General features: G+C 40.9%; 1 protein-coding gene across 11 annotated transcripts in view; it reads left to right on the top strand.

Moving 5' to 3' along the window:
• Window positions 1–15,614, top strand: part of gpam (glycerol-3-phosphate acyltransferase, mitochondrial) — a 74,283-nt gene extending 58,669 nt beyond the window's left edge. For 10 of the 11 annotated variants that reach the window (XM_078413423.1, XM_078413422.1, XM_078413415.1 and 7 more), the window contains 8 exons: window positions 769–905; window positions 1,076–1,153; window positions 3,181–3,306; window positions 4,270–4,390; window positions 6,539–6,607; window positions 8,031–8,089; window positions 9,182–9,310; window positions 12,121–15,614. In XM_078413423.1, the coding sequence (XP_078269549.1) occupies window positions 769–905; window positions 1,076–1,153; window positions 3,181–3,306; window positions 4,270–4,390; window positions 6,539–6,607; window positions 8,031–8,089; window positions 9,182–9,295 (704 nt within the window). In that variant the 3' untranslated portion in view covers window positions 9,296–9,310; window positions 12,121–15,614. The remainder of the gene's footprint in view (window positions 1–768; window positions 906–1,075; window positions 1,154–3,180; window positions 3,307–4,269; window positions 4,391–6,538; window positions 6,608–8,030; window positions 8,090–9,181; window positions 9,311–12,120) is intronic. The other variant, XM_078413414.1, reaches the window with a different exon arrangement.
• The last annotated feature ends 10,806 nt before the right edge of the window (window positions 15,615–26,420 follow it).

Raw genomic sequence — 26,420 nt, 5'->3', positions numbered from 1 at the left:
TGTAAGCAACATTATTCAAGGCATTAGCCATTTCACAACAAAGGGTCTAATGGGTAAACTTTATTCATTTTAATTTAGACTCGAGAGACTGCACATGCTAGAATCTTGAGCTAAAACCAATGTGTAGGAGGAGACACAAAGCTGGAGATGTTGGAATCTTGTGCAGAACACAAAGAGCTAGATTAACTCAACAGGTCAGGCAGCATCTGTGGAGGGAATGGAGAGGCTACGTTCCAGCTCCCCGCCCCCGTCCCCCCCATTACAGTCTACGGAAGAATCCCAACCGGAAACATAGCCTGTCTATTCCCTCCACAGATGCTGCCTGACCCACTGAATTTCTCCAACACTTTGTTTATTGCTCATGAATTTGAGTTTCTTTTTTTATTGGGTTATTTGGTGTAAATGAATTTGACAATGCAAAATTAAGGGCAACTTTTTTTAAAATCGTAAGTAACATTTTTTTACACAAAGGGCATATGGAACGAGCTGCTGGAGGAGATAGTTGAGGCAGGTACTATCGCAATGTTTAAGAAGCTTTCAGATAGGTACATGGATAGGACAGGTTTCGAAGGATATGGGTCAAACGCAGGCAGGTGAGATCTGTTTGTCAGCTTGGGCTAGTTGGGCTGAAGGGCCTGTTTCCACACTGTATGACTCTGTGACTGTGTGACCCACTCCTGCTTCCATGGTCTCTTCACTGTAACGTGATTATCTCACTATTTCATTTCTCATAATTTCCATTGGTGTCCTTATTTCATTGTATTGCAGCCTCTTCCCTCTGTGCTGTACTAAGGGAGAATATTTCAGGGCCTGGCAAAATGGACCCAACAGTCAGCCAGGAAAGGCTTGTTCGTACAGCAGCTGATCTGTGTCACCTCCTTTCCAATGAGGTGATTGTAGGATTGGTGAGTATAAATTGAGTGCAATATATTGTACAATATATATTATTGATTTAACTGGTAATTGAAGAATGGCATGTGGGACACCCCACGGCATTTTCACCAAATTTAGCAGCAATGAGATTATTGTTGATCCTATATTAAATTATCTAATTATAAATAATTTCCATTTGTAGCCCTGTCAGGCAGTATACCAAGTTTTCAATGACGCTGTGGGCAAGTTCGTTCAGTATGGCATCCTGTTGGTGGCAGAGGTGAGCAAGCAACTTGTTGAACTTTAAGTGCTGCGCCATTGATGGTTCACCCACAGGCGTGGGATAAGATCAGAACTTCTTGTTACTAAACCAATCCAAAACTGTCCAGTTTTCTCTGCCAGTAGTAATTCAGTAGGAAATAGTAGGTTACATTTAAAGGAAATCTGATTGAACCACAAAAGAAAACCTATAAAATATCATGTTCTTTGTTCTCCATTAATGTTTAGAAGCTAGTCCTTTTCTCTCTTCTTTGGACGGCACGGTGGTGCAGCGGTAGAGTTGCTGCCTTACAGCGCTTACTGCGCCAGAGACCCGGGTTTGATCGTGGATAAGGGTGCTTGTCTTCACGGAGTTTGTACGTTCTCCCCTTGACAAACATGGGTTTTCCCCGAGAACTTCAGTTACCTCGCATACTCCAAAGACGTCCAAGTTTGTAGGTTAATTGGCTTGGTAAAAAAGTGTTCTTAATATAGGTTAGTGTTAATGTGTGGGGATTGCTGGCCGATGCGGACTCGGTGGGCTGAAGGGCCTGTTTCCACGCTGTATCTCTAAACTCCACTCTCAGCTGTGGTTTCATGTAAAATGCATAGACTATTGTTTCTTTTATTGTCCAGAATTTGTTAAGAAACTTGTAGTCCTTTAAAAGCTCAGTATCTCGAACAAATTGATCGAATAAACGCGACGTTCAAAATATAAAAGCATCATACTGCAAATTTGAAATAACATTTTTCAATATTTTATATACCTGTATTTTGCAATTTTAATTTTTACCACTATTTTAAATACAGTGCCATTCTGTAATCATTTTTTAATTGATGCATGCAGTGGTGACTGAGCCTTTTTGCTGCTTTGCCGTCTGTCCAGTTATTGAACTCCTACAGTGCTGTTGTTCCAGTAGTTCAAGCGTGTCGAGGTAGCAATTATTTTAAAAGTGTGATACATTATCAAATTAATATAGCAAGTTAAATACTGCCACAGAAATAATGTATATGCAATCTATGATATGTAAAGCTGTGATGAATGTACAATCTTGTACCTTATTTTAGAATGCAGAAAATTACAGCATTCCAAATGAAAGCTTGGAAATCCCTGATATATCGTTCTGAAACTTGGTAGCTACATCAACTTGCATCGAACGTTTTTCTCTTGAACTGGGACATGATGATTTAACCAGTATTTCACTATGGGATTAAAGCAATGCATAAGGACCCAATCTCCTCTACACTGTGCACTATATTTTAACGTTTGACAGCACTGGGCCTCTACTCGCTGGAGTTTAGAAGGTTGAGGGGGGTCCTCATTGAAACCTACAGGATAATGAAAGGCATAGATAGAGTGGATGTGGAAAGGATGTTTCTACTGGTGGGAGAGTCTAGGACCAGAGGTGATAGCTTCAGTATTAAAGGGCGCTCGTTTGGAAAGGAGGTGAGGAGGAACTTCTTTAGTCAGAGGGTAGTTAATCTGTGGAACTCATTGCCACAGAGGGCTAAGTCAGTGAATATTTTTAAGGCAGAAATAGACATATTGTTGATTACAACGGGTGTCAAGTGTTGTGGGGAGGCAAGAAAATGGGATTAGGAGGCAGAGATCGGCTATGATTGAATCGCAGAGTAGACTCGATGGGCCGAATGGCCTAATTCTACTCCTATAACGTGTGAACGTGAAATATATTGATTTGAGAACGTGTCACGTTTGCTTTAAATTTGCCCTGTCTAAACGCTCTATGTTATCTGTTTGAACTACCAGAGCGACAGCCGTGTAGGAGTACATTGGCTGCAAATCAGCAAAAAAACACTCATCGCCATCATTGTCCATAGTTTCTGTCCATTCCTTCAATGGTGGCTCAGTGTGTGACTTTTTAAAAAAAAAAGCCAAACTTAAAAGGAATGAATGTAGTGTCCCATTGAAATGTTTTTATGACACAATTGGGTAAGCTCTTGCTATTCTGCACCGCAATAAAGACTTGGGTGATAAATGACATGGGTATTTCCCAAATAGTAACATGTTTTTGCTTAATGAATGGACAGGAGGACCTGAGCCCCAGTCCCACAGAGGAGACGTGGGTGAATAAGTACCCAGATGGTCTGTCGTGGAGAAGTGATGAAGAAGATGACAGTGACTATGGGGAAGAGCAGCGCGATCGTTACCTAAAGGTATGAAATGTAAAACACTTCAGGCAGATTTTCTGAACAGTGCTTCCATAAGCTAGAGTACAGTCCAAATCTTTACCTCATTGTGGACGTTGGACTTGGTCTCTAGAACTGTTAAGCTATAGTGCTGAGAGCAATATTCAGCACTCTGTACTTTTCCCTTTGCTCTAACTATTGTACTTGAGTTTGGCTTGGTTGTATTTATGTATAGTATTATCTGATTTGATTAGATAGCATGCAAAGCAAAGGTTTTCACAGGTGACAATAAAAAAACCTAAACTTGGATTTTGTTGTCAGATTATAAAAATACTCAAAAAGAGTATTGTGTAACCCTAGTACGTAGGATTGTGCTAATGTACGGGGATCACTGGTCGGCGCGGACTCGGAGGGCTGAAGGGCCTGTTTCTGCACTGTATATCTAAAGTAAACAAAACAATGTGGTTTAAATGCTCATCGTTCCTGGGACATTCAATGGAACAATTTATAGATGAAAATCTTGCTTCTTCAATCTTGCTTTTTGGGCAATCAGAGTAAGTGCAATTGATTGATTGAATTAAATTCCCATCTGTGTTGTCCTTGGTTGGGAAGTTAATTGGCTCTGTAAATTACCCCTCATGTAAGTGGTGGACTGGGATCAGCATTAAGGTAATGGGCATGTGTGAGAAAATAAAATCCAGGGGCATGAATGAGGGAGTGTGATTGATGGGATCACTCTGAGAGTGGCACGGACTAAGTGAGCTGAATGACTACCATTTATGTCATAAATAAAATTAAAAATGCTACCATCCGATTGATTTTCTATTATGTGGCTACGGCCATTTGCTGCCGGAAGACTGGAAGCTGTATTTCTAACTGTATTTTATAGCATTCAAATAACTGCAATGTGAGTAACGCCACACAAAATGTGTTAATACGTAAAATGTCATTTGTGAAACGGCGAATAATTTTCAATTGTAACTTTTCTAGGTGAGCCAGTCGCTAGATCACCAGGCGTTCATCATTTTCTTGCAAAGATTGTTGGGCCCTTTATTGGAAGCTTACTTTTCAGCTGCTGTTTATATTCAAAGCTTCAGACTTCCAGTTGAAGGTAGGTCTCACTGAGATCATTACCTGTGCTTTCTTCATTTTTAGTTTTAGAGATACAGCGTGGAAACAGGCCCTTAGTCCCACCGAGTTTGCGCGGACCATTGACCATTGAATAGAAAGGTCCCGGCGTTTGACACGGTGACAATGAAGGAAAAGCAATATAATTCCAGGTTGGGATAGTGCATGACTTGAATGGGAATTTAGAGGGGTAGTGGCACTGATGTTGCCTTGCATTTGGTTCATCTAATTGATAAAGGTAGAAAATTAATGCAAAGAAAATTTAGCGAGTTGCCACAGTGGATGGTGAACACTGTAGGGTGTTTCAGCAAGTGAGGCAATTTTCAAGATGTGTTATGAAATGCATTGCTGTAGTCTTGGATGGTGTGGAGAGCTCCTTAAGTATTTAAGTTACCTTCTGGCAAGTAGAGAGTATACATCCATTCTCTTGATTTATGTCTTGTAGATAGTAGAAAGACCAGAAGAAGTTAAAAAGACAAACTAATCACATCAGCTTCTGAACCACTCTTGTGGGCACAGCACTTACAATGCCGGTCCAGTTAATTCTTTAGCCAGCCTTGACTGACAATGAGCAAGAGTCTTCTAGCTTCCATTGATCACTATGTTTTAATCACTGAATGAGCAATCATACAATAACCAAAAACTGAAAATTCTAGAAATCAAAAGTTAAAAATAAAACTAATTCTGGGAATCCTCAAAAGGCCAAGAGCAAGCAAAATTAACATTCTGGATCTATAACACACTTTCTCTACCTCTATCCAAACCAGATATTTTTTCTGCAAGTCCTCCAAGTGTGGTATTGGCCCTTTTTAAAATATTTTTCCCTTCTCCATTAGTACACCATGACCCGTTATTTGCAACATATTATACTTTCCAACCTTACACCTACTCTATTAACAATGTATTCACAAACAACTCAAGCTCAACCTATATTCGGTTTGTCTTAACCTTTCCTCCCCCAACTTCCTTGCAGCGTGAAACTCACTTTTTTCCCCCCTCTCCCAGTCCCGGAGAAGGGTCTTCAACCAGAAATATTAACTATACTCCTCTTCCCAGATATGCTATCCGACCTGCTGAGTATTTCCACCATTTTCTGTTTTTGCTTCAGATTGGAAAGCTTTTGAAGGATATGGGCAGATGGGACTAGTGTAGATGGAACATCTTGGTTGGCAGAGCGAGTTGGGCCGAAAGGCCTGTTTCCGTACTGTATGACTATTTGCAGAATCTGCTGATTTTTTATTTTCATCAATTTTTATTTGAGAAAGAGAAATCCCTGTACTCCACGGTGCAATTGCCTTTGCAAATAAATATGTGAATTGCCTTAACGAACTGAAGCAAAACCTACTGCTGAAAATGTAATCAATGGTTCTATGGCTCCTTTATTGTCACGTATACCAAGGTACAGTGATATTCAATTTTGCAGACTGATCAGAAGATTATTGCCATACATAAGTACAATAAGTACAAAATACATAGAAACAGCTCACTGAGTCTATGTGCAATAGTTGCCAGGTTTTGGCACCATTTCACAGTCCCAACTGCAGCTGGCCATTAAGTCCCATTGCAGCTGCACCTCCATCTGGTCACCCCGCGAACCGTTGCCCTCCTCCATGCTCGGCCATCTTCAAGCTTTGTGCCCCGGGGGCGCCTCCTGCAGCCAACCTTGAGGGCGCAGAAGATAAGACCCCAGTTCTTCTGACCAGCCCTTTATACCATGTCCGCCACCGTCTCGCTCTGCCTCATCTCTGGTTTCCCAGTCTTCGGGGGCGAGCAGTGGCCGGGCTCAGTGACTTCCCTCGCTCGATTCCGCGGCTGGTGAGCCAGGCCTGCTATCGGTATGGCCGCGGCTTTTAGAGTCTGATTCTGATTTGTGGCAAACCATTTTGAAAATTCAACAATAATAGATAACATCCAAATACAGCTGTTCACTGTACATGGTCAGTCCTGGCTTTGCTGAATTTGTGCTCCATTATATGCAAGGTAACTTCGGCATCAATGAAATCGATTGCTCAGGGTGAAGCTGCTCAGTAGTTTAACTCCACTCAAAATGGAGAAAGAAAAAGAACTGTAAAATGTTTTATTAAATCAAACCTCATTCATCAGCAACTTTCAAAAATATGTTGTTTTTCAGAAACTGAATACATCAGCAAGTTTCACAAATATCTTTTATCCCGAACCGAAATGAAAATAGCAGTATTTGGTGAGTCATGAACAAACGAAATACAGTATGATCATTTGAAATCTAATTTCCTTTGCGCTAAATTCATTAACTGCTTCTTTGAACTTGCAAGGTAAACAAACATTATTCGTAGCTCCAAATATTTCAGACCCCTTTATATTTATGATTTATGTTTGCATGCCAAAATAAAATCCCTGCCAAAGTTTTTAAACGGACCAGTAATAATATTTCAGTCCTTTTGGATAAACATCTAATTCAGAGGATGTTAAGGCAGGGATAGTACTTTTGACCATTCAGCAAACCTCTCGGAGCTGCACCGAAACATTAACCCAGATGTTGGGCCTTGTGCTGGACTGAAGTCTTGAACCCAGTTTTCTGATTCGCATGTTGACCGATCTCTGCCTGGTTCACCCCATGGAGGAAGGATTTGGGGAAAAAAAGAACAGAACCTCAGAGCCAGACATTTAAAAGCTTTCCTAATTTACAAAATTCTCAGTGATTTGACTGCTAATTGACCCTAAACCGCAAATAGACTTTAGAATTCTAACTGAAAGAAGCTGGAAAGGGTGCAGAGAAGATTTACGAGGATATTGCCAGGATTCGGGGGCCTGACCTATTGGGAGATGTTGAGCAGATTTGCACTCTATTCCCTTGGAGCACAGGAGGATGAGGGGTGATCTTACAGAGGTATACAAAATCACGAGACAAATAAATAGGGTAAACACACAGTCTCTTGCCCAGAGTAGGGGAATCGAGAAACAGAGGAAACCGTTTAAGGTGAGGAAGGAAAGAGTTAATAGGAACTTGAGGGGTAACCTTTTTATTCAAAGGGTGGTGGAAGGGGCTGTCGGAGGAGGTAGTTGAGCCAAGTATTATCGCAATGTGGACAGGTACATGGATAGGTACATGGATAGGATAGGTTTTGAGGGATATGGGCCAAACAAAGGCAGGTTGGACTAGTTGGTCAGCATTGGCAAGTTGGGCCAAAGGCCCTGTTTCCACTGTATGCACAATGACTTTAAGCCAACAAAACTCCAGTGTGACAGTGGGGTAACACATTTGGCATTCCATGGTACAATATGCCTTTATCATGGGAGATCTGCTTGGAACTGTTAGATCGTTTAAAAGCCCTTTGTCCACATGAGATATTAGAAGTATCCGTATTTCTTATTTTAAAAAGTGGCTACTTTATAACCTCTGCCAGCCCACTTGAACTAAAGCTGGAAATATAAAAGAATATTCTTATTGCAAACTTCACTCCGCAATTAATAATTAAACCCAGATTGACTTCAGAATTTTTTAATGCAGCATTTAAATCTGTGATCTTAACAATAAAATAACTTGTGGTGTCTCATTCTTGTGGCTATAAATGATTGTATCTTTAAACGTATTTTTGACAATACCATAACAGATCTTGTTTAGTATGTTTCATTTTGTTCTTTAGGGGAGAGTGCAACCTTCTGTCTTGCAAAAAGTGCGGTGAAAACTCTTAAGGACCTTGGGGTAAGTTTTATATTTCCTGTGATATTTACTTTACTTTAGACTTCAGAGATACGGCGCAGAAACTGGCACTTCGGCCCACTGAGCACGCGCCGATCATCAGTCACCCCATACACTAACACTATCCTACACACTAGGGACGATTTACAGAAGCCAATTAACCTGCAAACCTGCATGTCTTTGAAGTGTGGGTGGAAACTGGAGCACCCGAAGAAAACCCACGCAGTCACAGGGAGAATGTACAAACTCTATATAGACAGCACCCGTCTTCAGGGTCGAACCTGGGTCTCTGGAGCTGTAAGGCAGTAACTCCACCGCTACGCCACTGTGCCGACTATCTTCCATTTGAGCTACCATGACTTAATAAGACTGTTAATTTGTAGTATTAAGCAAAGTGTGAAAAATGGACATGGATATCAAAGTTATACCTGATTACTTTCTTAACAGGGTGACAAAATATCTCCCATGAACTTTCAGAAATAGCAGAGATAAGGAACTGCAAGATGCTAATTTACAATGAAAGACACAGTGCTGATGCAACTCTGTGTTAGGCAGCATCTCTGGAAAACATGTATAGGTGACATTTCGGGTTTGGACCCTTCTTCAGATAGGTGACCTGATATGTACAGCACTTTGGAATTTTCAGAAATTGTATGGTCCATCAGAAAGGTGATGTTAGTTACCTGAAAGCTCTGATAGCAACAGGATAGTCACCAAAATAGGCTGTTTTTCATACTTCTTGGCAGACATATTATTAACTATCTTTACTTATGGGCTAGAGTAATTGTTTAAATGCCTGTCTGCACAGTACATTCTCGTGGCTACCTTGTCAAATTGTGGTTCGACAAATAATAATCTTTAAAATAGCTGCTGACGTAATTTTCTATTGATATTCTTGTGAAATGGTCGATCAGTTAGCTCGTTGAATTCTCAATGATTCCCCGAGTCAGGCTCAAAGGGCTATCGGGCTTACTGAGGCAAAAATATTTGTTCACATGTAATTGCGGGAAGAGGACTATAATTGTAGCCACTGCAAGTTGTAAGCTGGCATGAAGATGCCGATTATTTTACATTGTGGCGATTCTACTCCTGCAGGTTTTTAAAGCACAGAAGAGTGGGAGCACGGTTTTGGAACTGAGCAGCATCTTTCTACCTCTCATCAATCGACAAAAGCTGCTGGAGTACATACATAATTTTACTGTGTTATAGAAAATACTGGACAGGGTATGATAATTTATTGACATGGATTAATGAACCCGTTTGAATTGATTATTTGACATTTAAGAAATTAAATTAATATTTTACTTGCTGCATTCTCTAATTTGATTTGTTTCACGGTTTTAGTGAAAGATATATATATATATATATATATATATATATAGCTGACTTGGTTTGGCTGCTTTCCCTCAAAGTAATTTAGCTGGTGTATCATTCCACACATTGTCACCTTCTGTGTGTTTTGATGCAGAGGTGTAGAAGGGTAAGCCACCAAAAGCTGATTGCCATCATAAGTGCTGGCTTATTGATGACACTGACATTTGATGATAAGATGTGAAAACTACAGACGTTTTTCTCACCTGTGGTGCTAATGTGATTTGTGCTCGTTTAACTTGAAGTGGCTACTCGGTTCCCGACTGGCTGTGATCATATGCCCTGAACTGGAGTGTCAAATCCAGTGATAATGACGGGGGGGGGGGGGGGGGGGGGGGGGGGGGGTGTCAAGTTATCTTGGGTTTTTGGTGCTCTGGAGAGACTTGTTTCAATGCACGAAAGTTGTACATTAAAAGAGATTTTGCTAGGCTAAACGTAACTGATCAGACATTGTGAGTTCCGTGTCGTTCAGGTGTGGATTTTCACCCCCACAAACAATTCTTTTGGTTATGTGCCATCTTTCTGATATAATTATCGTACCTTAAATGGAATAATTGATTTATAATCAGGAGGGTATCTACACTTGGCTGTGGGCTTTATAAGCAGGGTTTGCCTAGACCAATGTTTGACGCCACACACAATCTAAAGGTCAGTCAATGGCTGAGCAGCAGTCAAAAGTAATTGGAGGGTTGTTGTCTCTTTGAAAAGATTTGTCACCTTCAGGAATACATGGCTCTCATTCTTCTCCCCCTATCCCACCCCGCTCTACCACACCCCATCCGTTGCAGTCATTCAAACTCCAGAAAGATAATCTTTATAAAGGTTTTTTTTTATCTGTCATGTTGCAGACACCTATCCTATGATGATTTGTCAGTGTTGGAGATCTGGCCTCTGGTTATTGCCAGTGCTCTTCCTATACACCCCTTCAATCCGTGGATCTCTCCCTCTGCTTTCCCTCTTTCAGCCTCTCTCCTCTACTGAACTGCTTTGTAAATCAGAATAGCGTGACCCACACTCACAGTCTTGCATTGATGACTAATTACATTGGCATTTACTCAATCTGTCTCTTTCTGGGTCTTATAGGTTACCATAGGTTTACTGAAAAAGAAATTTACTGACATATTTAGCAACCAAAGAAAAAAACATATATTTTCCAGAAGGTCGTATGGTTTCAATACACATTGATTGCACCTTGGCAACAAGGTAACCCTTTCAAAAATTATATGCATCTTATGGCAAGCGGTGTGCTGTGAGAACACGTGTACGCCTTCCAACTTAAACACTGTAAAATTTGAATCCAGCCTTGACAGGTATTGAAGCTAACCTGACATTTCTCCCAAACTGCTTTCAAATTAGCCACCTTACAATAACAAAATAATTTTGTTGCATTGGAGGAAATATATAGTGTGTAAACCATCCCTGGCTTTTGGATGGGCATCATAGATCAACTTCATCAAACAGTGCCCTCCATAACGTTTGGGACAAAGACCCATCATTTATTTATTTTCCTCTGTACTCCACAATTTGAGATTTGTAATAGAAAAAAATCACATGTCAGATTTTAATAAAGGCCATTTTTATACATTTTGGTTTCACCATGTAGAAATTACAGCAGTGTTTATACATAGCCCCCCCCCCCCCCAATTTCAGGGCACCATAATGTTTGGGACAGCAATGTCATGTAAATGGAAGTAGTCATGTTTCGTATTTTGTTGCATATCCTTTGCATGCAATGACTGTTTGAAGTCTGCGATTCATGGACATCACCAGTTGCTGGGTGTCTTCTCTGGTGATGCTCTGCCAGGCCTGTATTGCAGCCATCTTTAGCTTATGCTTGTTTTGACAGCTAGTCCCCTTCAGATTTCCCTTCAGCATATAAAAGACATGCTCAATTGGGTTCAGATATGGTGATTGACTTGGCCACTCAAGAATTGACCATTTTTTAGTTTTGAAAAACTCCTTTGGTGTTTTAGCAGTATGTTTGGGATCATTGTCTTGCTGTAGAATGAACTGCCGGCCAATGAGTTTTGAGGTATTTGAACTTGAGCAGATAGGATGTGTCTACACACATCAGAATTCATTCTGCTACTACCATCAGCAGTTGTATGATCAATGAAGATAAGTGAGCCAGTGTCTTCAGCAGCCATACATGCCCAGGCCATATCACCCCCACCACCGTGTTTCACAGATGAGGTGGTATGCTTTGGATCTTGGGCAGTTCTTTCTCTCCTCCATACTTTGCTCTTGCCATCACTCTGATACAAGTTAATCTCTGTCTCATCTGTCCACAAGACCTTTTTCTAGAACAGTGGTTGCTCTTTTAAGTACTTTTTGACAAACTAACCTGGCCATCCTATTTTTGCGGCTAACCAGTGCCAGTATTTCTGTTCATGAAGTCTTCTGTGGACAGTGGCCATTGACAAATCCACACCTGACTCCTGAAGAGTGTTTCTGATCTATTGGACATGTGTTTGGGGATTTTTCTTTATTACAGAGAGAATTCTTCTGTTGTCAGCTGTGGAGGTCTTCCTTGGCCTGCCAGTCCCTTTGTGATTAGTAAGCTCACCAATGCTCTCTTTCTTCTAAATTATGTTCCAAACAGTTGATTTTGGTAAGCCAAAGGTTTGGCTGATGTCTCTAACAGTTTTATTCTTGTTTCTCAGTCTCATAATGGCTTCTTTGACTTTCAATGGCACAACTTTGGTCCTCGTATTGATATACAGCAATAAAAGTTTCCAACGGTGATGAAAAGACTGGAGGAAAGACTAGGTGCTGAGAGCTCTCTTATTACCTGCATTAAGGAAGCAATTAAACACACGTGAGCAATTACAAACACCTGTGAAGCCATATGTCCCAAACATTATGGTGCCCTGAAATGAGGAGACTGTGTTTAAACACAGCTGTAATTTCTACGTGGTGAAACCAAAATGTATAAAAACGGCCTTTAATAAAATCTGACAATGTGCATTTTAACCACATGTGATTTTGGTTTTCTATTATAAATCTCAAATTGTGGAGTACAGAGGCAAATAAATAAATGATGGGTCTTTGTCCCAAACATTACGAAGAGCACTGTACATGTGAAGCGTGCGGTAGTATTACCGTCGTCTGTGTACAAAAGCCTGGAAATGCTGGCGCTGGCTTTTAATTTTGCTTTATCTCGCAGTGCAAGGACAAGTCATGGTCAGCTCCTCATTTCACTGATTTCACACATTAATCCCTCTACCTGGATTTAAAATTCATAAACACAACATTTAGCCTTCAAAATGGGAGGCTTGCTTATTTATAGGTTTTGCGCCCAGAATGCCAACAGCATTAAGTGATAAGATCACTTATCTAAGCTGCAGCTCCACCCTGGATATTTACAGTAAACGGACATTAAATCTCCATGGTGTGTCACCTAATGCTTTAGAAACATAAGGAAGCATCAGCTTTCTTTATTAAGGCTGACATCAGGATAAAACCATGTTGATGTGAAATCTGTAAATACCCATGATGCATCAACATTTAATACTTTGTTCAATAATGCATCAATTTATTCAATGTCTCAGCTGCACCTTCCCTTCCCCCCACCCCCAAGCGAGTTAAAACAAATTGATGCAGTTGGTCGTGAAGGTGGATTTCCGGCAAGATGCCGTAATGGCTAATCAGATCACAGTGGTCATCATCTTTGTGTTACACCAAAGAGTCCTCCAATGTTAACTCGACTATATTTTAATGTGCATTTGTTCTTTTTTAATTCTAAACCTGAATGGCTCGCTTCTAACGTACACTAATATATGTAAGCCGACATTACCACATGCTGCATTATTTGATATTTTGGTTCTATAACTGCTGGACTTGTAAATGACTCTTCTGCCTCATCAGGATGGATCATGACGTGGAAGGGATGGTCATGTGGAGAGTAATTGCATCCTATATTTCTGATGAGGAAAAAGGGTTGAAAGAGAAAAAAAAACAAAAAACACATTGCAGAATAAAAACAGACTTTATCTTGTAATTTCTCCTGTAATTTTGCTCAGCCATGTCAGTTGTTCTATATTTATGTTTTGACTTGTTTCAGGATTTTAAACTCTGTTTTTTTGACCTGCAGTACTGTGGTGCACAAAAATATGGGAAAGCTTTATTTCCAGGGTTATGATATTTAATTGTACAGGTAGCTTAGAGGTATTGGGTCATACATGTTTTGCTTGTGTATACAGTGAAATGTTCCCCTAACTGGTACAAGCAATGTAAAAAAATGAATATAGAGAGGTTTAATGAGCTGAAAAGCGTTAGCTGGTAACAAGTGCACTGATCTGCTAAGCTCAGGACTGTGAAATAACCTAGATCCCCTAGAAGCCTTAATTATGTGGTGCTTCCAAAAGAGAAAGAGAGCTTAACCCATTATTAGAGCCATACAGGGAATAAATCTCATGGATGAAACACAAGATGTTCACAACAGTTTTGTCTTTTTAACTGTTACGTTATGTGATTTCTGTTTCCTTGGTAATATCCGAATCTATTTCAAAATGTTTAACATGCTATGACAATGAGTGGTCTATTATAAATGATCTTACCTTGTTCAAATAGGTATTAGCTTTCCACCAACTAGTTAGTTTTTGGGGCTGTTCGATTAAATGGTAATGACAGTAAAAGTTATGAAAAAACACTCCCTTCTTACCACCAACGTCCTTTCTTTCCCTCTTGAAGTCTGTAACCTGCCAGGATTCAGTGGTGTGAATTCCATCAGCCTTCCAGTACTTTCCCCCAAAGTGAATGACTCTGGTCAATGGGTATTGGCAGACTATGTTTCATTCACGCTAACTGTCTCAACAAAATTCAGTCCTGGCTTTGCTTGTTAATACCAACTGCAAACACGCACAAGCACACAGGTGCACACTCTGAAATGAGAGTCAGAAGGTGTTGTGGAATTCAGGTTCATAAATCCATTTACCCCATCCCAAATCTAGGGGTGCTGAGGTTTTCAGCCAATCTAACACCCTTCAGAAATTTAAAACTGGGATCGATGCATTCTGGATCATTTGATACTAGTCCACACTTTATTTTCTGTGCCGCCGGGGAATTATTTGAGTACGTTTGACTGGGTTGTCATGTACCTTTTAGTTTTTTATAATTTCTAATGTATACTAACTGCATAACAGCAACTTTGGATTTACTTAGTACCACATGAAGAAAAGAAATGTAGGTAAAAGTACAAAACAGGAAAAAAATAGCAGGTATAACAATCTTTGAGTTATTATGTATAAACAATCTTGTCCATTGGTGAATGTCTTTGGGGTAGTTGCTACTTTCAAGGGCAAAACATTTTTGCATATTACCCTAACGGGTCAATCTCCTACATATTGCTTTAGCAAAATGCTTAACTTCTGTTTTGGTTATGGAAAAGTTTAATTGAGGAGTTTACTATTTTCCTTCTGATTCAAACTGGTGATAGACTGATGCAGTATTTAATTTAGTCCAGGGATGCTGCAAAACTAGATAGACTGGTGGTGGATAGAAAATTAAATGTCAAGATCAGATGTCAAGACATATAGTTTCAGTGCTTTTGAATGCGAGGCCCATTTTGCTGCCAATACTGATAACTGCAATATTTAGCAGTGTTGGCGTGAGCAGTGGCCTCACAATACATGTCTGCAGAAGGTTTGAGGCTATTTGGCACTAAAGTATATGTTTATTCAGATCTACACCTTTTACTGATATTATTCTACAAGCATAATTGATTAATTCTTTGTGCTAAAATACTTATTTAAATTATTAAAGTAATGTAATGCAGTTTGAAGATTATTAACCACTAAAGCCAAATGTACAAAGCAAAAGCTTTTTTTTGCCTGTGACAGTTGTCTTGAGAATGGTTGGCAGTGTGGTACAAACCATGTTCTGCTCAAGATATAGTCATTACCACAGAGCCAAAAGAGGGCACTGTCACTTTTCTCTGTATAATTCTTAGCTGTTCTCTATCTATTTGTGGTGTTTTTGTGGGAATGGAAAGAGGAAAATTAGTAAATGCGCAAGCACGAAAGTGTTGTTTTTTTTCAGTGACTATTGTGTTGTAATGTTTGAAATGCAAATTGCAGGAGACTGATCTCAAAGATCCTATATCTGGTTTGAGGAGAACTGTTTTGTCACTTTTATAAAATAAACATTGAAAAAAATGCATCAGTCTGTTTTATGAATGTTTTGGCTGAATGGTAAATTATTAAAATGCATCATATATTTGAATGCACCCCACAATTCTAACACTAGGACTATTCCTTGGAGTGCAGGAGGATGGGTGATCTTATAGAGGTGTACAAAATCATGAGAGGAATAGATCGTTTAGACGCTCAGTCTATTGCCCAGAATAGGCAAAATCGAGAAACAGAGGGCATAAGTATAAAGTGAGGGGGAAAGATTTAATAGGAACCTGAGGGGTAACGTTTTCACACAAAGGTGGTGGTTATATGGAACGAGCTGCTGGAGTAGGTAGTTGAGGCAGGTACTATCGTGACATTTAAGAAACATTTAGACAGGTACAGCGATGGGACAGGTTTAGAGGGATATGGGCCAAACGCAAACAGGTGGGCTAGTGTAGTAGGGACATGGTGAATGTATGGGCAAGTTGGGTCGAAGAGCCTGTTTCCATGCTGTATGACTTCAGTAGCTTGTTCTCAATAGCACACAAAATGCTGGAGCAATACAGTGGGCCAGGCAGCATCTCTGGAGAACATAGAACATGACCTATTCATGTTCCGCCAACCCGCTGAGTTACTCCAGCATTTTGTGTCCTTTCATGTAAACCGGCACCTGCAATTCCTTGTTTCTGTACCTTGTTCTCAATAGCATTCTGCTTCCAGGACTTTGTTAGGACATGTACACAAGGGAAATCTTCTCCATGGCATCCAGCTCAGTTTCTCCCCAGAATGTAGGTAAATATAATAGGATAAATGTATGCAAATATACGATCAAATGAAGCACAAATGAAAATTGCCTTGCCATAACCGAACAAGCAGGTAATTCTCCACCAACTAAAGTCTGAGTTTGAATCTGAAGTAGGGTCTTAACCCCAAAACATCACCTATTCCTTTTCTCCAGAGATATTGTCTGACCCGCTGTGTTACTCCAGTTTTTTGTGTCTATCTTCAGTTTAAACCAGCATCTGCAGTTCCTGCCTACACAAAGCTTGAGTTGTATTTGGCATTCAGTTCATTGGTAGACAGATCAGTAACAACAGCGTATCCACTGAAAATTGTTACTCAAAGAATAAAATAAATGCGATCATTTTGGCAGAGTTGCAATCTGATTTGGAGTTACTACTAATAATTCTCATTTCCTTTCACTCACAAGACCTCTCAACTTTCCTCTGACGTGAATCTCGAGAGCATCCTAACGAGATGGTCACCTAATTTACTAAACAAAATGTATTCACTGGAATTTAGAAGGATGAGAGGGGATCTTATAGAAACATATAAAATTCTTAAAGGATTGGACAGGCTGGATGCAGGAAAAATGTTCCCATAATTTGGAGTTATAAAATGGACACAATACTGAAATGCTTGTTCTGCATGCTTCCGTTAAATCATATCATACCCTGCGGGCAGCGCAGCTCCAGAGACCCAGGTTCGATTCTGACCTCGGGTACTATCTGTGCGAAGTTGGCACATTCTCCCTGTGACCGCGTGCATTTCTCCCCGAGTGCTCTGGTCTCCTCCCACATCCCAAAGACGTGTGGGTTTGTAGGTTAATCGGCCTCTGTAAATTGCCCCAAATGTGTCGGAAGTGGATGAGAAAGTGGGATAACAGAACTAGTGTGAAAGGATGATCGATGGTTGGTGTGGACTCGGTGGGCCGAAGGTCCTGTTTCAATGCTGTACCTCTAAAGTAGACTCAACAGAACAAGAGATGCTCTTTTGGAACGGCACAAAGAAGGCTGCTATGTTGCGCTATCTTGCAACTACCAATTCTCTGAAATGTCCGATCGAGGACTAGGGAAACATGCAATTCTTAGCCCTCTCGTTTTAATGTCCTGGAGCTCTGGATTAATCAAGAAAGGTTTTTTTTTGGCCTTAACAAGGAGATTTTAGTCAGTTAATCATAGTTACAGACCACTGAAGAGATCAAAAGTGCCCGGCAGTTGGCAAACATCAGTCAATCAATCATCGAATTACACTATCATTCTTATCCACAACGCACTCGACCCTCCACGGCGACCAGCATTCATGGAAGGCCTCCAGAGTCCCGGTGGACATCAATTCTGCCCATCAAGAAGGTGTCGGCCTGGCCCAGCGCAATGCTGTTGGCTCCTTCCACCATCGCCTCGTGCAGCTGACGTGAGCAATAAATGTTCTTATATTAAGTGTAGCGTGAGGTTTAAATGTGTCAGCCATTTTTTGATCAAAAGCTCATGAGAGAAATTCATTTATGTCAATCCTTCTGCGATGCTTTAATTAAATTATTTGATGCCACAATTTCTGATCTACTTAGAGTGAGCTAAAGCTGCTCATAACATTTTGAGCATAAAACCAATATAAAATGCAGAAAATTAAATTTTCTGCAATTTGGCTGAGGACCAAGAGGGAATGACCTAAAATATATTAAATATAAATAACTAAATTGGGTAGTTCTGCATACAAAATATGATCAATACCTGGAATGGACATTTGCAGATAGGGTGGCAGAGATTAAAATGCTCAAATTATTCATGAAGCATTTGGAAGCAGTCTATGTCTAACATTGTCCATTTCCAATAATGCATTGATTAAGATGAAGCACTATTAATATTTTTAAAGTAGTTTTATAAGAAGAGCATCTCTTATTCCCTCAACACCTCCGCTCAGTCCGTCTTAACCAACCTGATCTCCCAGTGGCTGAGCACTTCAACTCCCCCTCCCACTCCCAGTCTGACCTTTCTGTCATGGGCCTCCTCCAGTGCCATAGTGAGGCCCACCGGAAATTGGGGGAATTGCATGTTTCGCTTGGGTAGCACCTGATATTTCGCTTGGGCAGCCTGCAGCCCAGCGGTATGAACGTTGACTTCTTCAACTTTAGATAGTTCCTCTGTCCCTCTTTTCCCCTCCCCTTCCCAGTTCTCCCTCTATCTTCCTGTCTTCACCTATATCCTTCCTTTGTCCCGCCCCCCTGACATCAGTCTGAAGAAGGGTGGATAACCGAGAACTAGAGTATGGGGATCCTTACTCTTGTAAAGAAGGGTCTCGACCCGAAATGTCACCCATTCCTTCTCTCCTAAGATGCTGCCTGACCTGCTGAGTTACTCCAGCATTTTGTGAATAAATACCTTGTACCAGCATCTGCAGTTATTTTCTTACAACACAACAGTATGAGCATTGAACTCTCCAAATTTCAGTTACATTTCTCCCCTTCCCCTCTCTCTTCCCTGTGCCCTGATGTGCACCCATTTCTCCCAATATCACTCCTTGCACCTATATCCCTCCCTTTTGCTTCTCATTTCACATTTCTTATCTACCAACCTTTTGTCTCCTTTTTATCTCAAGCCTTTATCAACCCATCTGCTAATCAACCCCCTCCTCTTACCTGTATCTACCTATCACTTGTGTAGGAAGGAACTGCAGATGCTGGTTTAAACCAAAGATAGACACAAAAATCTGGAGCAACTCAGCGGGACAGGCAGCATCTCTGGAGAGAAGGAATGGGTGACGTTTCGGGTCGAGACCCTTCTTCAGACTGGTTAGGGACAAGGGAAACGAGATATAGATGATGATGTAGAGAGATAAAAAACAATGAGTGAAAGATATGCAAAAAAGTAATGATGATAAAGGAAGCAGGCGACTGTTAGCTGCTGGATGAAACCGAGAAGCTGGTGTGACTTTGGTAGAGGAGGGATGGAGAGAAAAGGAAAGGCCAGGGTTGGCTGCAGTTAGAGAAATCAATATTCATAGCACTGGGCTGTAAGCTGCCCAAGCGAAATGTGAGATGCTGTTCCTCCAATTTGCGTTTAGCCTCACTCTGACAATGGAGGAGACCTAGGACAGAAAGGTCTGTGTGGGAATGAGAAGGAGAATTAAAGTGTTTAGTCTGGTTCAGGACTATGATGTTTGAAAGAAATGATTCATGTCTCAGATCCACATTTTTTTCAAAGAGTTTGAGGTAAATTTGGAAGAAAGATGAATGCTCGGTCCCTGTCCATATTCCTGTCTGTCTTTGTACACTTCTGAATTGTGAATTATGTCATACAAGACTGTAACGCATGTAAATCAAGAAGGACCTCAGTCTTCTCTTGCCAGGAGTTGTCGCCTTCATTAATTTCTGGGTAACTGAACTTGTACTGAATACCCAGCTATCTGGGAACACACTTCAGTAAATAGTTGTACACCTCCAGCTCCAGCAATAGAAGATTGTGTGTGCTCATGAAACGCTGCCAAGTTATCATTCCCTGCCTGTTGTTTCTGTGTGGAAAGGTTAATCAGGAGGATGATATGCTTCCCTCTATAATAGATGATAGCAGGCCATTTTTGATGAGTCCAACTGATCAATCTCCCTACCCTCAACCTAACCTTGTGAGCTGATGTTCCCTGAAGCTTTGATTTGTGCATTTTGTTGCTCTATGTGGAAGACCATAACCATGATCACCCTCGCGTAAATGTTACAGGCAGCTTACTGTGCTCTCCGTTTTGGTTCTGTGTTTAAATAAATACATTTATAATGGAAACACCTTATCCACTTACAGAGTAAGTCTCTCACGCAAAAGAGGAAGCATATGGAGAGATATGGGTCAGGTGCATCTAGACCACATGTTAGCCCTCAACAAGCTGTCAAGGTTGATTTGTTCCTGCAAGGCAAGTGACATCCCTCAACAACTTTCCCATTGAGTTGTACCTGGCTCCGTGGGACTTCTCTAACTTCAAGTAACCCTTGCTTTCCCTCCCTCTCCATCCCTCCCCCTTCCCAGTTCTCCAATCAGTCTTACTGTCTCCGACTACATTTTATCTCTGTTTGCTTTGTTGTCACCTCCTCCCAGCTAACAATGATCTATTCTACATTTTCCTTGATCTCAATTCCCTTTGACCTTCCACTTCCTTATCTATGTATCTCCCTCTCCAGTCTGAAGAAGGGTCTCGACCCTAAACGTCACCCATTCCTTCTCTCCAGGGATGCTGCCTGTCCCTCTGAGTTACTCCAGCATTTTGTGTCTATCTGTGGGACTGGTGTGGCCCAGACCTGGTGGAAATGTACAGTGCGGTGCTTCTAACCACAGGCATTCCAGAATCCAGGAAGAGTGAGGAGCCAGGAATTAGGGGTTGCGCAGTGGCTCAGCGGTAGAGTTGCTGCCTTACAGCGCCAGAGACCCGGGTTCGATCTTGACCACGGGTGAGTTGCCCATGTGACCGTGCCGATGCTCCTGTTTTTACCCACTTCACACATATCCCAAATACGCGCAGGTTGGTAGGTTTATTGGCTGCTCTATATAGCCCCTGATGTGCAGGTGAGTGGTAGAATCTAGGGGGAGTAGATCTTGGGTGATGGTCCAGGTAGTTTTCTAAACTTAAAATACATGAAGATTTGGCTGCAGTACCCGTTCTGGCTCTAGGTGGCAGTGCTGAGCATTTGCAGCGAGAGCCCCACAGCACCAGAGTGAGGCAGCTTGCAGTTCCAATGCGTGAACACAGGGGGTCAGTAGAGCAGTGTTTAAGTCTCAATCGAGCAATTTGGTATGAGGAACCTTAATTTAGAGCAAAGTTGAGAAATAAACCAAATTGGTTTTTAAAATTACTTGGAGCTTCAAGAACCGGAGATGATGAAATCTTCAAAAGACCAAAAAGTGCTGGAGTAACTGATAGGTCAGGCAGCATCTCTGGAGAACCTGCAAAAGTCACCTATCCATGTTCTCCAGAGATGATGCCTGACTTGCTGAGTTACTTCAGCACTTTGTGTACTTTTGTGTATTAACTAACATTTGCAGTCCCTTCTTTCTACCCTCCACAGATCCGACTTACTTCATCACATTGTGTTTTTATGAAACTAATTATAAAATTAGGTCTTAGAAGAACATCACCTCATATTCCACTGAGTAGCCTAATACCCACTGGTAAGAACAATAAATTCTCCAATTTCAGGTACTCCCCTCCCTGCTTCTCGTCTACCCAGTTTCTCATCCCGCCGTGCATGCCTGTCTTTACACCCCCACTGTCCATCAGCGGAAAGACTATACACAATTACACAATCAAGCCGTCCACAGTGTACAGATACAGGATAAATGGACAAACGTTTACTGCAAGATATGCCACTTACTTTTGCACGATTTCAAAGAGAATGAATATATCTGCAGTGTAATGCCCATTTGTAATCTTATTGCTCCCTGACCATTGGCAGTTCCGAGTATTAGAGATTGTACTGTTACATTGAATTCAGAATAAGCAGTGCCTATTAAGTCACTCCGATGTAGCTTTGGGCCAGAACCTTTCCTTCTGTTTTTTTCTATTCCTTGATACCATTCTCCTTTGTACTTTTGGCTTTTAAGTTGCACAAAAAGAACAAATTAAGGTAATTTCAATGTTCCTGCTGTGAACACCAAGTACTGCCTTAGCTTTCAAAGGCTTTTTTTAAATGTTCTCAGAATATCAAAGAAGGAGAAAAAAAAGGAAGTCTTACTTTCTTCTGAAACCTGGTACTTACTTCTGACATTTTCCTTCAAATGTATTTTGTGTGGTGAGGGATGTAGAAATTGAGCCTTTTGATTTCACAGTCCATAATATCTTGAAAGTCCTGAGCCAAGCTCAGCGTGACTGTAAAAGAGCCAGGCTGCCTCGATGCTCTCTTTACTCTAGTCCTCGGTTGCCAGTCTCAGAGGTGAGTCTGTCTAGGGGGTGGCACGGTGGCCCAGTGAGAGAGTTGCTGCCTTACAGTACCAGAGACCTGGGTTCAATCTTGACCACGAGTGCTGTCTGTGTGGAGTTTGTACGTTCTCCCCATGCGTGGGTTTTCTCCGGGTGCTCCGGTTTCCTCCCACACTCCAAAGACAATAGACAATAGACAATAGGTGCAGGAGGAGGCCATTCAGCCCTTCGAGCCAGCACCGCCATTCAATGTGATCATGGCTGATCATTCTCAATCAGTACCCTGTTCCTGCCTTCTCCCCATACCCCCTGACTCCGCTATCCTTAAGAGCTCTATCCAGCTCTCTCTTGAATGCATTCAGAGAATTGGCATACAGGTTTGTAGGTCAATTGACTTTGGTAAAATTGTAAATTGTCCGTAGTGTGTGTAGGACAGTGTTAATGTGCAGGGATCACTGGTCGGCACGGCATTGGTGTGCCGAAGGACTTGTTTCCGCGCTGTATCTCTAAACTGCACTAAATAATCCAAGTGTAGGAAGGAATTGCAGATGCTGGTTCAAACCGAGATACTAAACTAAACTAATGATGGGTTTCCTCCAATAAATGTGGGCAAAATAGATCATCAATCCAAAACAATAACTGGTTCTATGATGGTGAACACTTGGATTGAGTTACTCCAGACACAAAAAGCTGGAGTAACTCAGCAGGCAGGCAGCATTTCTGGAGAGAAGGAATTGGTGACGTTTCGGGTCGAGATGTCTGAAGAAGGGTCTCAACCCGAAACATCACCCATTCCTTCTCTCTCACATTTACCGGAGGAAAACCATCATTACTTGAGTTTATTATCGTCACATGTAGTGAGGTACAGTGAAAAGCTGTTTTTGTTGCTTGCTCCAGTCAGCCAAACAACAACATGATTACAACTGAGCCATCCACAGTGTGAAGATACAGAATAAAGGGTATGACGTTTAGTGCAAGATAAAATCCAGTAAAATCTGATTAAAGATAAATAAAGATTTAAAACAATGGAGCGATTGTAATTAAGGATAGCAGATCCACTTCTGGGACCAGCATGGGAAGAGTTGCCTGCCTTCAGTGCCATCTTACTAGCGTGTATGTAGTCAGAAAAAATCCCACTCAGGTGATGGAAGTTTGAAAGGTACGACAAGATTGAGTGAGATCACAACCAGTGCACAGTGCTGCTTGCTGTATTTTTCTGAAGACGGCATCCGTTGCACCTCTTGATGGATGGAAACTGGGTTGCAATGCACAGTGCTGGAGTAACTGAGCGGGTCAGGCAGCATCTATGGGGAACGTGGACAGGTGACGTTTCAGGTCGGGACTTTTCTCCAGACAAAATAATATGCTTTAAATTTGCTCTCCTCAACTCATTTCATTGTTAAAAACAAAAAAAAAGTGAACTCGTTACTATTGGAAACAATTGTTACTATTGGAAGAGTGCTTGCTGAAAGTTCTGGAGATCTCAATGACTCCCACAGTCAGATTGAGAAGACAATCACTTCAATATATTCTTGCAGACAGCAAGAAAGGAAGTAAAAAGCACAATTATTAAATATAGCTTTTAATATCTTACCAATGGCCAAAGAAGATGGGAACATGCAAAAGGAAGGAGAGAATCATCACCTGACTGAAGGCCAGTGATTTTAACTTTGATATAAGGTAACCCAATGGAAACCATTCCAAGGGGCATTGCACACATTCATTTAGAAAGGCAGAGAGCAAATAGGTAGTCAACATAGATTTGTGAAGAGAATGTTACATCTGACAAACTTGAATTAATTTACTGAGGAGGTAATAAGAAGTGCGTCATGGTGGCACAGCGGTAGAGTTACTGCCTTACAGCGCCAGAGACCCAGGTTCAATCCTGATTACGGATGTTGTCTGTTCAGAGTTTGTACGTTCTCCCCATGACCTGCTTTGGTTTTCTCCGGGAGCTCTGGTTTCCTCCCACACTCCAAAGACGTACAGGTTTGTAGGTTTATTGGCTTCTGTAAAATTGTAAATTGTCCCTAGTGCGTAGCAAAGTGTCAGTGTGCGGGGATTGCAGGAGCGAGCGGACCTGGTGGGCCGAAGGGCTGTTTCATCAATCAATCAATCAATCAATCAATCAATCAATCAATCAATCAATCGATCAATCGATCAATCGATCAATCGATCAATCGACCATTCAATCAATCGATCGATCGTCAGTCAGTCAATCAATCAATCAAAATCAATCAATTATAAGGTGGAAAAATGGTACTGCAGATAGACTCAAAATGTTGGAGTAACTTGGTGGGTCAGGCAGCATCGTAGGAGAAAAGGAACGTTTCGGATCGGAACCCTTCTTTAGACTGCAGAACTGCAGATGCTGATTTACACACAAATAGACACAAAGTGCTGGAGCAACTCAATGAGCAATATGTTGTCCGACTCCTGATTTTCTTTCAAAACTTCCCTTGCCTTGTTACCCATTTCAGGCATCCAATAACTCCTAAACTGAGGTAACAGCCTGTACTTTTGCCCCTCCCTACCACAATCTTGAAAAGGCGTCCATATTAAGGAGTACTAAAGAAAGTCTTGTACGGTGAACGCATATCTGATTTTGCAAATCCAAAAATAGCTTTATTTGTCATTCATACAGAACGATTTCCAGCTTGGCTGCATGAAGTGAAACTTTTATTATTTTTACTCTTTTAATAAATCAAAAAAAGTCCTTGCTGAGTGTTCTACTGAAGTGCCAATCAGTGAAGTTAATGAACGTGCTGATGGACATGCATCAGGTTGCATCACTAAGCTTGCCAGTTTCAGTCAGTGATGGACGTGTCATTGTGACTCAGAGAGGAGGTAAGCTAGCTTCCCACAATGTACTTTTGGGCGGCACGGTAGCGCAGCGGTAGAGTTGCTGCTTTACAGCGAATGCAGCGCCGGAGACTCAGGTTCGATCCTGACTACGGGTGCTGCACTGTAAGGAGTTTGTACGTTCTCCCCGTGACCTGCGTGGGTTTTCTCCGAGAACTTCGGTTTCCTCCCACACTCCAAAGACGTACAGGTATGTAGGTTAATTGGCTAGGTAAAGGTAAAAAAAAAAAAAAAAAAAAAAAAAAAAAAATTGTCCCTAGTGGGTGTAGGATAGTGTTAATGTGCGGGGATCGCTGGGCGGCACGGACTTGGTGGGCCGAAAAGGCCTGTTTCCGGCTGTATATATATGATATGATATGATAACATTATAAAGCTAACATAATTAGCAAAGATAATATTTCTTGCAATCGGAACAGATAAAGGAGAAAATAAAAGCACTTTTGTCCTTTATGCTTGGTGTGCCTCATTTGTATGTCATTACTACTTTTATTATGATCAATGCTTGGAAGAACAAATGGAAATGATTTAGCATAGTGGAAAAATACCAATTCAGAAGTCCAAAAGAACAAAAATGCATTTTAAAATTTAAAGGCTTAGTCAGTTTAGCAAACCCAAAGATCTAAACTTAGAATTTCAGAATAACCTTATTTTTAAAAAAATTGTCATATAAAGCACATTTAAATATATAGTTGAGGAATCTGGTACAGGTTATATAACAGTTCAACATGGATTGAGGCCATTCAGCCTGTTATTCCAAATGATATCCCAATGTCTCGGCATATTTTTAGTTGAATATCTCTTAAATCAATATTGAAATATGGATTTTTTTTTTAGTTTTGTTTTTTTGTCACCTGTACCGAGGTACATGTGACATTTTTTATTTTTTACATTTCCTATAGAGAGTTGTTGAAACTAATTGTGGCTCAAGGAAAAGTTGGGTTTAATTTTGAATATTGTTGGATTATAGATTTATATATAATTATGTGGAATTATTAGAATCTTCTGCACTGTTGAGGCAGAACCTATACTGGCAAGGTGAAATGAGGGGGGGTGGGGGGGTTACCGTGCAAGCAGAATTGGTTCATTGTTGTAACGAGAACGCAATATTAATGGTTGAATTTTCTTTGGAGAATCATCTGCATCATTCACTCAAAAATGGATTAATGTCCTTTCACAAATAAAAACAGAAAATGCTGGAAATATTCATCAGTTGGGCGAAAGCTGCATTTAGGAGGCTTTTAGATAGACACATTAATATGCAGGGAATGGAGAGATTTGGATCATGTGCAGTCAAAAGGGATTATTTTATT

The sequence above is a fragment of the Rhinoraja longicauda genome, chromosome 16 (genome assembly GCF_053455715.1).
Source record: "Rhinoraja longicauda isolate Sanriku21f chromosome 16, sRhiLon1.1, whole genome shotgun sequence".
Taxonomy (NCBI): domain Eukaryota; kingdom Metazoa; phylum Chordata; class Chondrichthyes; order Rajiformes; family Arhynchobatidae; genus Rhinoraja; species Rhinoraja longicauda.
The sequence above is the reverse complement of the archived record's forward strand: the minus strand, read 5'-3'. Positions and strand labels throughout refer to the sequence as shown.